At 33.2% G+C, this 10,876-nt stretch overlaps 2 protein-coding genes across 4 annotated transcripts; one reads left to right on the forward strand and one right to left on the reverse strand.

Annotated features, from left to right (window-relative positions):
• Window positions 1–1,239: 1,239 nt before the first annotated feature.
• PTAC6 (plastid transcriptionally active 6) lies at window positions 1,240–6,536 on the reverse strand. Of its 3 annotated transcripts, XM_022047014.2 has the most exons (7): window positions 6,378–6,535; window positions 5,673–6,251; window positions 5,385–5,453; window positions 4,726–4,830; window positions 3,482–3,601; window positions 1,676–1,765; window positions 1,240–1,598 (listed from the first exon to the last, which is right to left on the reverse strand). In XM_022047014.2, the coding sequence occupies exons 2-7, from the start codon at window positions 6,147–6,149 to the stop codon at window positions 1,482–1,484; spliced, it is 978 nt and encodes a 325-aa protein (XP_021902706.2). In that variant the 5' UTR covers window positions 6,150–6,251; window positions 6,378–6,535; the 3' UTR covers window positions 1,240–1,481. The 3 variants fall into 3 exon arrangements, with proteins under 3 accessions (XP_021902706.2, XP_088064666.1, XP_088064671.1); XM_088208540.1 differs by lacking the exon at window positions 4,726–4,830 and having other exon boundaries at window positions 6,378–6,536; XM_088208545.1 differs by lacking the exon at window positions 1,676–1,765 and having other exon boundaries at window positions 1,464–1,674; window positions 6,378–6,536.
• Window positions 6,537–8,107: 1,571 nt separating this feature from the next.
• Window positions 8,108–10,876, forward strand: PI (K-box region and MADS-box transcription factor family protein). The gene is made up of 7 exons (XM_022046898.2): window positions 8,108–8,395; window positions 8,538–8,604; window positions 9,229–9,290; window positions 9,381–9,480; window positions 9,642–9,671; window positions 9,843–9,887; window positions 10,572–10,876. Exons 1-7 carry the CDS (start codon window positions 8,208–8,210, stop codon window positions 10,710–10,712), a joined length of 633 nt encoding a protein of 210 aa, XP_021902590.1. The 5' UTR covers window positions 8,108–8,207; the 3' UTR covers window positions 10,713–10,876.

A 10,876-nucleotide genomic window follows, 5' to 3' on the forward strand; every position in this document is an offset into this window, starting at 1 on the left:
AAACTAGTTGTACGAAATTACTATGCAATGGATTATGACTTAACGTCCTTAAATTAATATCTAACCTAGACGCAATCCAAACACCCACTACCTCATTATTGACCCTTAATAAAGGCTTCCCAACTTCCAGAAACATGTATCGTTTGCTAAACTTGTACGAGAGAAGTGTTGTGTTGGTCACTTTGAAATACAATTTTCACTTAAAGACGTATAGAATCCTTTAGAGATGATTTAAATATGCAATGGGATATTAAGATTCAATCATTTGTTGCACTGATTTGTCCCTCCATTTTCCCTCCCAATACATCTTCATTCCCGCATGGAGTCCAAAGGTTGGCCAATGCAGCAAAGAGGGTTGGCCCCTCTCGCTCCACCAAGTCCTCAAGTCCTTAGAAAATATGTCCTTTTAAGTCTAAATCTTCACATTGAACTCTATATTCTATAAGTTTCACATTCTCTTCTTTTCCTTCGCTTATTCAGCCCATCTAGTTTCGAAAATGCTGCTCAAGTCGAATCCTATGCAAGTGCATGGCAAGCATGCAAGTTGGATTAGTGTACACAAGTAGGGGTGTGCATTAGGCTGTCGCATGCATTCATATGCTACACATTGGATTGCAATGCGCAGGCATCCCCCGCTAACACTGGGTTGCCTCCCACAGGGATGCTGCATGCTAGTTGCCCATGCCAGTACCATATTATGCTAAAAATGTGGTATTTTTATGAAGTGAGTTTTTTACCCCTTTATATTATACAGAAAATATGTTTCTTTGGGTGTTTAGCCGATGCTTTTTGGCTTCTTAATCACTTTTTGAAATGAGATTTTTCCACCCAGTATGATGCCAAATTCATTTAATTAGTCATAGGTGTGCCCATGGCCTTTAGGCCTTGAAGTTGCTCACCACATGCTTATGGCCATTTAATTTGGAGGATAATTTGTTTTGTTGATAAAATGTACGTCTAAAACTTTGGATATTGAAGATTGTTTGCTACAACATATCTTGACATTCTTGAAGTTTTCAGGGAATTTTATAACCTCAAATAATTTTTTACTAAATTTTTGTATTTTTTATTATTAAAAATTTAAAATATACATATATTTTTCTGTTGTCAAAAAAAAAATTTCTTTTATGAAAGAAAACATTATTCTTTACATGTGTACGAAAAATAAAGTAAAACGAATAATATGAGAATGAGAGAGTTGTATGAAGAACATGCCAATGCACTACAAGAGATGATCCCTGGCAAAGAAAGTTGCTATCAAGCATTTAGTAGAAGGAAGAACATGCCATTACACAACAAAACCATATACAAATCACAGTACCAACTTTCACATGGTCAAAAGGAAATTCATATTCAAAAGTTCCAGAAACGATATATTGTCCTACCTCTTGTAGAATTCCAAGCTCAAATCTGCATTTCTTTGTTCCTTATGAATATGACCATTGTGAAACCTCCAATCTTCCTTTTCTTTTTTTGATCGATTAAAACCAATTTGAAACACTGAAGTCCCGCAACTTCCTAAGATGTTTCTCCATGTCTTCTCTGGTCTTCGCCCACTCTTCCCTCTCAATTACAGTCGTGGGATCATCTTTTTCACTCTAAAAGAATGGAATGTAATGGTGAATCAAGAGATGCATCCAAGATAGAATAATAGAACTGGATCGGAGATACTCACTGCATGAACAATTTTAAAGAAGGTTCCATTATTGCGTATCACAAGTAAATCACTTTTTCTGTCTCTATTTCTTCCTCCTGGAACTGTAACCTAAGAATGCAAAAAAGCAACAATGATATATATTATATATATACATATCTGAAAGTAAGCAGCCAATATCATCACATTCGCAAAAACACAAGCAGTTCAGGTTATCACAAAAAGGAAGACATTACGCAAGAATTTTTAATTATTAAATTAACAACTCTATGGGACAACCTACATGTACATTTTTTGGAGGCTTCAGTCTCATCAGTCCAAGATGGGGAGTGCTGAGGAAGTTTATTGTAATATTACAGGCATGTTTCCTTATCATTCTTTCCACCAAAAACAAATGTTGAAGACTCACCACGAGCATAATGGTATAGCATCTAAAAATCCTAAGAGCAGAGTTGTATATGGTATATTATTTGAAGTTATCCAGTTTTTTTAAAGAAAAAGAGATTATTACTTAAAAAAGATAGATAAACCACAGTATAACCAACATCACAGGGGCATGTTTTTTTTGTAAGCCTTGAGGTGTGAAAAAAAAAAATCAAACCACAATATCCTTAGCAAAACCCACCTCAAAGATAGTTTGCTATAGAGAGAGATGTGCGGATTTGAAACTTGCAAATACAGCAGGCTTAAGCCAACTTTGTTTTTGAACATTTTGAGCTGAGCTCAGTTAGAGTTAGCTCAGGCTTGGGTTGACCGAGTTCTAAGCTAAGCCTTTTAGCTTCACTTGTATTATTGACCCAAACTTCAGCTTGTTGATATCAGTACAGAAACTTGTAAATGTAATTGTTTACATGATAAAAAAAACACTATATCATTTGTATACGTTAATAATTTAATAGTATATATACCATATATTAATTTTAGATATGCATAAACAGTTTACAAAGGTACATGTGTTAATGTTGTGTTTACAAAAATATAAATATATATCTATAATTGAACTCAAGCTCGATTCAGGCTTATGTGAGCTCAAAATTGAGCTCCTTTATAGTCAAGTCCAAATATGTTCAAATTAAGCTCGAACTCAGTCAGACTCAGTATCTATCAAACTTGAGTTAGCCAATATTAATTTGAGAAGCTAAACAAAAAACTCAGATCAAGCTTTGAGCCGAACTTGATGTCAGCAAGTTTGACTTGGCTCATTTTCTCCCCTACTCATGAAGGGCAAGGCTAGAAGTCAAAAGTTAACGTGTGGTATGAAACAAGATCCAATCAGATGCTGCAATAATAAATATCTGCTTTCTAAAGGAGCATCTTATTGATAAATCAGGCACAACTGAAACTCACAAAGAGTGAGGATAGATGTCAAAAGAGGGTAGACAATCAGGATTTCTTAGTTGCAGGACAACTCACTGTCTAATCATCTGATAGATACAATGCAATCTGTATTTGTCTTACAATAAAGAACAATCCATCTGGCCCCATCAAATTAATAACAAGCAAATGATGCTTTCTGATCTTTGACAACTGTACTAAGTGGACTTGAAAAAGAGCCCAACTCTCTTGATAGGTTCTAACATCTTTCATGTTTTATTTTTTAGTAGAAATTCTTTATGTTTTTAAACTCTAAAGAAATATCTGCTTTAACTCATAAAGAATAAGAATAAAAACTACAGAAAACACAAGCTTTTAAAGACACTGAATAACAGCAGTTCATCTGATCAAAGATGTAGAGAAAATAAGAAAACAAGAAAAAGTGGAAACTGTAATTCTGCAAGAAACATGGCAGAAGCAAATAAAACTAGCTAAGGAAATAAGATTACTAACCACTACTTTTGCTCTGGATATTGATTTTGTCTTAGAATCAATAACGTAGATCTCTTCAAAGTCTAGCACGAACTCTGGATCATGCAATCTCCTGTTTCTGTAGTGCTTTGTCAGGAAAACCTGCAATATTGAGACCAAGACTGCTCTCAAAGTATTATCAAACTAATAAGGAAATAAAGGAAAAGCATATACTATGAGGTGAGAACAAACAATCAGCCTCCAGAAATTTCTATCTGCCAAAGTGCCACAACTAAACATTTACTGAAACATCCGCCTCCATTACTGAACAAATTGCTTGCAAGAAGCACATTTCACTTCTTTCCAACAGAAAGTATTTACAGGAATTTCAATCCAAAGACTTCTTTAAGATCAAAAATAAACATTTCAAATTGAATGATTAAAGATGTGAAACTCAGAATCATGAAAAACTCCAACCATAGGCAAATCAAATGAATATAATGGAGATACTACTCTACCAAATCAAGGCCCCACAATATTGGACTTTTGAGGGAAATGAAGCAGCTTCAATTAAGCAGCCAATATCTCAGATTTGGAATTAGCTCGGATTGATTTGGCATTATAATAGGTCTTATGCAGATGATGCAAATGCAACTCACTAATTCTAGTTAGAATATAAAGTAGCTACATCTAATTCCATTTGTATTACCATCCACTTTTGAATTCATTTCCATCTACATGGAAGTATTAACGTTTATCCTAAGTCACTGCTTAACAATAAAGTAGGAAAGAGCAACGTAAAGAATGCATATATGAGAAATTCACTTACCTGTCTCTCCTACAGTTAAACATAATCTAGCATCTTATAGGTGTATATTGTAGTATTTAATGGCAAATTTTCTTTCTACCAAATTATTCCAAAAACTTCTTTTGCTATTTGTTCTGTATCATATGCATTAATGACTCTTAAAGCAGATTTTTCCCCTTAAAACATCAATCTATTCTTTTGTCCTCAGTTTTCAAGCAATGTGTGAAACCTTCTATTCTTATTAAAGTAACCAGAGAGTCAGAATGCTATCTCCTTTGGTTTGGATTAGGATGACTATATCTGACAATAATGAGAAAAGACTTTAGAGGATCCCCTGTAAGAATAACAAAAATATTATTTGCCTGTGTAAAGAAAACATAAACAAATGCCGAAAACACAAGAGACAGCATAGGTTGAAAGGGATCCCAAATGATTCTTATAAGAACCGACAGTACGTGAACATGAATAGATCATTCACCTTCATGATCTCCCTATCAGATTTATACAATGGATCTCGAGGTGCATCAATGGGTGGCTCTGTGACATTGTAGCAACCATAGTCACTCTTTGCACAGCGAATATACTGTTTTTCAGTAATGAAAGTATCATTAGTTCAAAGTGATGGCAAGAGTTTATAAATCAGCTCTATGAAAAATGTAATGAAACCAACCTTTCAACCATTACCTTCTAACTTCAATTCCCATTACTTGCTTAGCTAATTTCTACACTTAGTTTTCATTTGATTTGGATCAGAACATGATTTTCTCTGTTTACCTCCATCCTACCTAAAATTTCTTAGGTTGAATTATTCACATAGGTAGAAAGAAACACACACGTTACGCCTTCAAGTTCCAGTTCTGTTTTTTGTTCTGCTTTTAAACTAAAGTCCAAGAATTGAGATTTAGGGATCGTTTGGCTTGCTAAAGAAAATATGCTCTAAACCACATAGTACTTAATATAGTTTTTTATATAAACAACTATATATTTTGGGTAAGAGTGTTTTAATGTAAAAAAAGAGAGATCAATTACAATATTTTAGAATTTATTATATGGTGATAAAATTGGAAATTGACTTCGAAAAGATCAATTTTTTTCCTCATAAGCAAGCACCAAATAAATCCAGTAACATTAGAGTACCTTTTGAGGCATTGGAGCAAGAACCTTCGGAATCGCATAAACATCTGTATCTGGAGGTGTAACATACATCTGTACTCGCAATTATGTGAAAACTTAGTATCATTATCTCAAATTTATAGCAAAATATTATCTGAATTTCACAGAAAAAGAGACTGGGAAATGCAGAAAACCCACATGGCAAAATCAGCAGGAATTTCGTTCAAGCTTTATTACAGAAAAAAAGTAAACCCACATTACATAAACAACAAATTCACTTTTAAACAACACAAATAAGAAAAGAACACCAACCTCCCTGAAATCATAGACATCATTATCCGGGTCCGGTGGCCTCCTTATAAAAAAATCGCAATCCAGTAAGCTAATCTTATGAAACTCATCCTCGTTTATACGATAATCCACAACCATCTCCGAGTCCCAACCTTGCGAGTGCACGAAGCTCTTGCTCTGCACCATAGCAATCTCCCCATCCCCAGCAGCTGCAGCAGAAGCAGCGGCTAATGGGTCGTACTCGACATCGTAATCCTTCTTGTTATCTACCTCTTCGACTTCCTGCTCGTCCGTATCGTAGCCGTCGGGTCCCCCAGAGTCGGCGTCTCCCTCGTCCGCTTTCACAATGAAGGGACGGTCATTGTGTTTGAAGGTTGTGTTGGTGAAAACAGAGTTGAACTTAAGAGAGGGAAAGAGGTTGGTGGTAATGGAGGGAGAGGGGCGTTTGTGGGTGAAGGGTAGCGGGGAAATAAAGAGAGTGGCGGTGGTAATGGACATAAAGAAAGGTGCTTGGAACGTCGGAAAGTGAGAGAAAAGGAGGGAAAAAACGATGAGACAGGAAGCCGTATAGGATCTCAGATATTTTGGTTTCGTGCCGTTCTGGTTTTGTAGAGGGACGAACCCGGCACATCATAAAAGATGGAAGAAGATTACGTTACCAGTAAATTAGTAAAACATTAAATACATACATCAAAGTAAAGATAAGAAAACGAGAAAAATACTTACTTTTCCAGCTTCAGTGAGGCATATACTGCTAGAGAGTTAAAAGTAGATACCAGAGCGAGTGTTGAGTAGATGACTGGAACAGCAACAAGCAATAACAAATATTGAAAGAATGAACTTTAGGGTTTGTTAATTAAGAATTTTTTAGCTTTACATAATTATAATTATATCAATAATAATAAATAATATTCATTATTGGTTTTTTTTTGGCAAACCTTAAAATACATCCTACCTTAACCTAGTACTTCCTAAATATATAAATATATATATATATATATACGCACCGCCCTCCTTTGAAGGATTATACTAAAATTATCTTTAAAAAAATAATAATTACTACCACAAAAAATAAAAACTTTGTATAAGTTTTCCATCTCTACATGCAAACTTCAAATTCGTCGGGGACAAAAATTTCAATGGAATTTTTATCATTATTTAACTCCTAATAAAAAAATATTTTATTCTTCGTAAAATCTAAATATGAATGAATTATCTCGTTTAGATCTTAAATGATCTAATGTAAAATCACCGTTCATAGGATACCCTTCCTTTTGAAGATCATATCTATTTTCTTATTTTGTCCTTTTGTTGTTTTCGTCATCTATTTTGTATTTAATAATAAATAAATAAATCTGGTTATTTATTTGAGATGTAGCAAATGTAGTCAGTCAAATTAATAATATTTCTATAAAAATTTAAACGAAAAATTTAAAATTAATTAAAAATGTTTGAATTTTAACGTCTTATTCCTCATTGAAATTAGTTTTTCTCGAGTTATTTTTCTTTCTTACACACACGTAAACACACATTATCTTTCTCTCTCTACACGTTTTTCTTCAAATATTTGTTCCATTGACAATCATCTTGTCGGTATTAATTATGAAGTACAGGAGTTCAAGGGTTTGAAACTTGACATTTCTTTTTATTTATTTATTTGTGATTTTATTTTATAAATTTGATAGAAGAGTATGAATTATCTCAAATCTTATTAAAAAATAATTAATTTATCGAAAAATTTTAAATTATATATTTTTTATATTAATTTAATATATTACAATTTTTTTTACGAGAGTGTTTCGCGTGAAATGAGAATAATATTTTTCCTCTTTTTTAATCATATGTGCAAAATAAGCCAATGAAATTCTAAATTTAATTAGTATGTTTATAGCTTTTGACTCTTGGTTAATTTCTTAGATAAGGCAAATATAAAATTCACATATTCAAAAATTATCCTTCTTAATTTAAAATTTTATATCGGTTGTATGTAGGATAAGTCATGTTTATAATTTAAGTAAAACACAATTGATTGTGATTTTATGGTTAGGATAAGTCATGTGTATTTTACCAAATTTAGTTCCATTACTGAAAACCCTAGCTAGACATGACCATCACAGACTTCAAGGCCAACTCGTGTCAATCAGATCATGAACACATTTCATTTTACGTATCAAAGACATCCTAGAGTTTCTTGTGTGATTCCCATTGTTTTTAAAGCCATACCGCACAAGCCACCAACATTTCTTAATCCAAACCCTAAAAAAACCTAAACTCCCTATCAATCTAATATCAGTCACAGAAGACAGATATTGAGAGAGAGAATCATAGGGACCAATGGTTAAGAAGGAGAAATGAAAAAAGCAGTTGGCTTAGTTGTGTCAATAAACCCATAAACCAACCCTCCCTTTCTGTGCCACTAAGAAAGTTGTTTATCTTCATACTCATAATAGAAATACCCTTCCTTCTCTTTCACTTCCCTTGGAGACTTTATTTGATATCTTCTCCGTACAAAACAAGAAGAGCTCAGAAGGAAAAAAACACAGTGGGTTTGGTGAAATGGGGAGAGGGAAGATTGAGATCAAGAGAATAGAGAATTTGAGCAACAGGCAGGTCACCTATTCAAAGAGAAGAAATGGGATTATTAAGAAGGCCAAGGAGATTACTGTTCTATGTGATGCTCGAGTTTCTCTCATTATTTTTGCTAGTTCTGGCAAGATGCATGAGTATTGTAGCCCTTCTACTTCGTACGCCCTCTTCTTCTTCTTCTTCTTCTTCTTCTTCTTCTTCTTCTTCTTCTGATCATCACATCAAGTAACTAGTATAGTTTTGGGATGATTTATTTCTTCTTCTCTAACAAGTAAGAATTTTTTTTGGGCTTTTTTGAAGTTTGACAAATATGTTGGATGAGTATCACAAAGCTGGAAAACCAAGGCTGTGGGATGCTAAGCATGAAGTGAGTGTTGATTCTTCTTTTTGTCACCATTTTAGCTATTGCAATATATATATCTGTTGTTCTTTTCTATGTCTCCATGGATAATACACTGTTTCTTCACCAAAAATATGTTAATAAACATCAACTTTGAAATATATGAACAGATCTACAAATAGGTGATGTCCCATCTCCTTCTTATCATCATCGCCATATATAATATTCCGATATTCTTTTATGTTTTTTTAAAAAACCCTAAAGACTCTCTGAAAATATAGTGTCTATCAACAGATCTGGCAATTAAAAGGTTGCTTCTTTTTCTTTTTCCTAGCAAAACTTCAAGGATATATAAACATGGAACGTGGATATATAATTCCATCAACAGATTTCCAAAAGAGGCTCTTTTCTCTCTCTCATTCATTACCATTTTCCAGTGGTATATTAGGGTTTCTGGATTCAGAGACAAGTAATTTAACCATCAGATAGTTAATATAGGCCTAGATCTGCCCTCAGAATTAAACAGCCTCTAGCTCTCTTAATAAAGCTGTTTTCTTTTTTTTTTTTTCCCTTTTTTCCTAATTAAAGAATATTACTGTTGTTAATTTCTCTCTGATACCAGTTTTCTTTTCTTCTGTTTAATTTCCTCAGAATCTCAATAATGAAATTGAGAGAGTCAAGAAAGAGAATGACAACATGCAGATTGAGCTGAGGTCAACTTTTAGTTCATTATTCTGTCTATCTATGTATCCAGATCTTTCTACAAATTTGGATAATAGTAAATCGGAAATAATGCTGTGTAGGCACTTGAGGGGAGAGGATATAACATCTTTGAATCACAGAGATCTCATGGCCTTAGAGGAAACCCTTGAAACTGGTCTGGCTAGTGTTCGTAACAAACAGGCATGGATTTCAATTTGCAGCACACTTCTTCACACAATATATATACACACACATATATGGGTTGGTGTTGTGTGTGTGGGTATATATATATATATATATATTAAGGTAGAAAATTTAACAAAGGTTTTGACTGCTGTTTTACATTCTTTTTTGTTTGATAGATGGAGGTCCTCAAGATGATGAGAAGGAATGTAAGGATATTAGTTTCAAACAACTATGGCTATTAATTTGCTTAGTTCATTTCAACTAGTAATTATACATCATATACATGTGTTTATATATATACATATATTCGCTTGTTGGCCCATACTTGACTACCTTCTGAATAAAATTTAATTTTTTCTTCATTTATCGATTCTCAGGAAAAGATTTTGGAGGAGGAGAATAGGCGTCTCAGTTTTGCTCTGGTATTCTTGCCCTCTCCTTTACCCTTTCTTTTGTCTTAAAACATATGCATGCCTATGATATTCTACATATATATATGCATATATATATATATATATAACCATCCACTTATTTGTAGACATGCATATGCAGACACTGTATAGCAAGGTGTATTGTGAGAACCGGATTTCTTATAAAACCAAACGGGTTGAAACATGAGTCTTAACCAGTGTTTTGGATATAAAGTAATTTCTAATTATTACTTTTCTATTAAATATAAAAATAATAATTAAATAATGCTAATAAAATTATAAAATTACTTTAAAAACTAAGAAGCATCACATATATCTTAAATGCTCTTTTTGTTTTTAATGAAAAACTTATATATCATCGAACTAAAATGTTTACATGCTAAAATTCATTGTTAGCTAAATAAAAATAAAAAATTAAGATAGTTAAATATCATGATCTTCTGAACCGACCAGTTTTAATGTACGTATTAGCATATTTGTACAAATTTTGGTGTTAACGTGTCTTGGGATTGTGTGAAAGAAGAGATAGATACGACTAAGCTTGCCCTATGATTTCCATGCACCGGAAAAGAGTATGTTATATGAAAGAACCTCATGTATGCTTCATAAAAACTCTATGTATGCTATTACGACCAATTAAACACGATATTGATTGGTACATGTAAATATTTGCAGCAACAACAGGAGATCGCGATAGAAAATAGCGCAAGAGAGATGGAAAACGGATATCAACAAAGAATGAGAGAGTATAACGCACACATGCCTTTCGCCTTTCGAGTGCAACCTATTCAACCAAATTTACAAGACAGGATTTAGAAGTGATGTTGTTGCTACTTAATTAAAATTCCTTTGCAAGTAATTGAAGACTTTTAGTTGCTTTTCATGGTTGCAATATCTGGGACTACTAGCTTCATAAGAGACATTTACTCAATTAATTAAGCCCAATTAAAACCTTAATCCAATTTGATTTCATGATTTAA

This window comes from Carica papaya, chromosome 1 (genome assembly GCF_054855325.1).
Source record: "Carica papaya isolate Zhongbai chromosome 1, ASM5485532v1, whole genome shotgun sequence".
Taxonomy (NCBI): Eukaryota; Viridiplantae; Streptophyta; class Magnoliopsida; order Brassicales; family Caricaceae; genus Carica; species Carica papaya.

Bases quoted from the DNA above. Each gene is read 5' to 3' on its own strand.
- PTAC6 (XM_022047014.2), bottom strand. From the start codon at position 6,149: ATGTCCATTACCACCGCCACTCTCTTTATTTCCCCGCTACCCTTCACC. The intron at 1,766-3,481 runs GTTAGTAATCTT...TTGCATTCTTAG, and splicing joins TATCCAGAGCAAAAGTAGTG to GTTACAGTTCCAGGAGGAAG. The intron at 1,599-1,675 runs GTGAGTATCTCC...CCATTCTTTTAG, and splicing joins TCTTTAAAATTGTTCATGCA to AGTGAAAAAGATGATCCCAC.
- PI (XM_022046898.2), top strand. From the start codon at position 8,208: ATGGGGAGAGGGAAGATTGAGATCAAGAGAATAGAGAATTTGAGCAAC. The intron at 9,672-9,842 runs GTAAGGATATTA...ATCGATTCTCAG, and splicing joins TCAAGATGATGAGAAGGAAT to GAAAAGATTTTGGAGGAGGA. The intron at 9,888-10,571 runs GTATTCTTGCCC...AAATATTTGCAG, and splicing joins GGCGTCTCAGTTTTGCTCTG to CAACAACAGGAGATCGCGAT.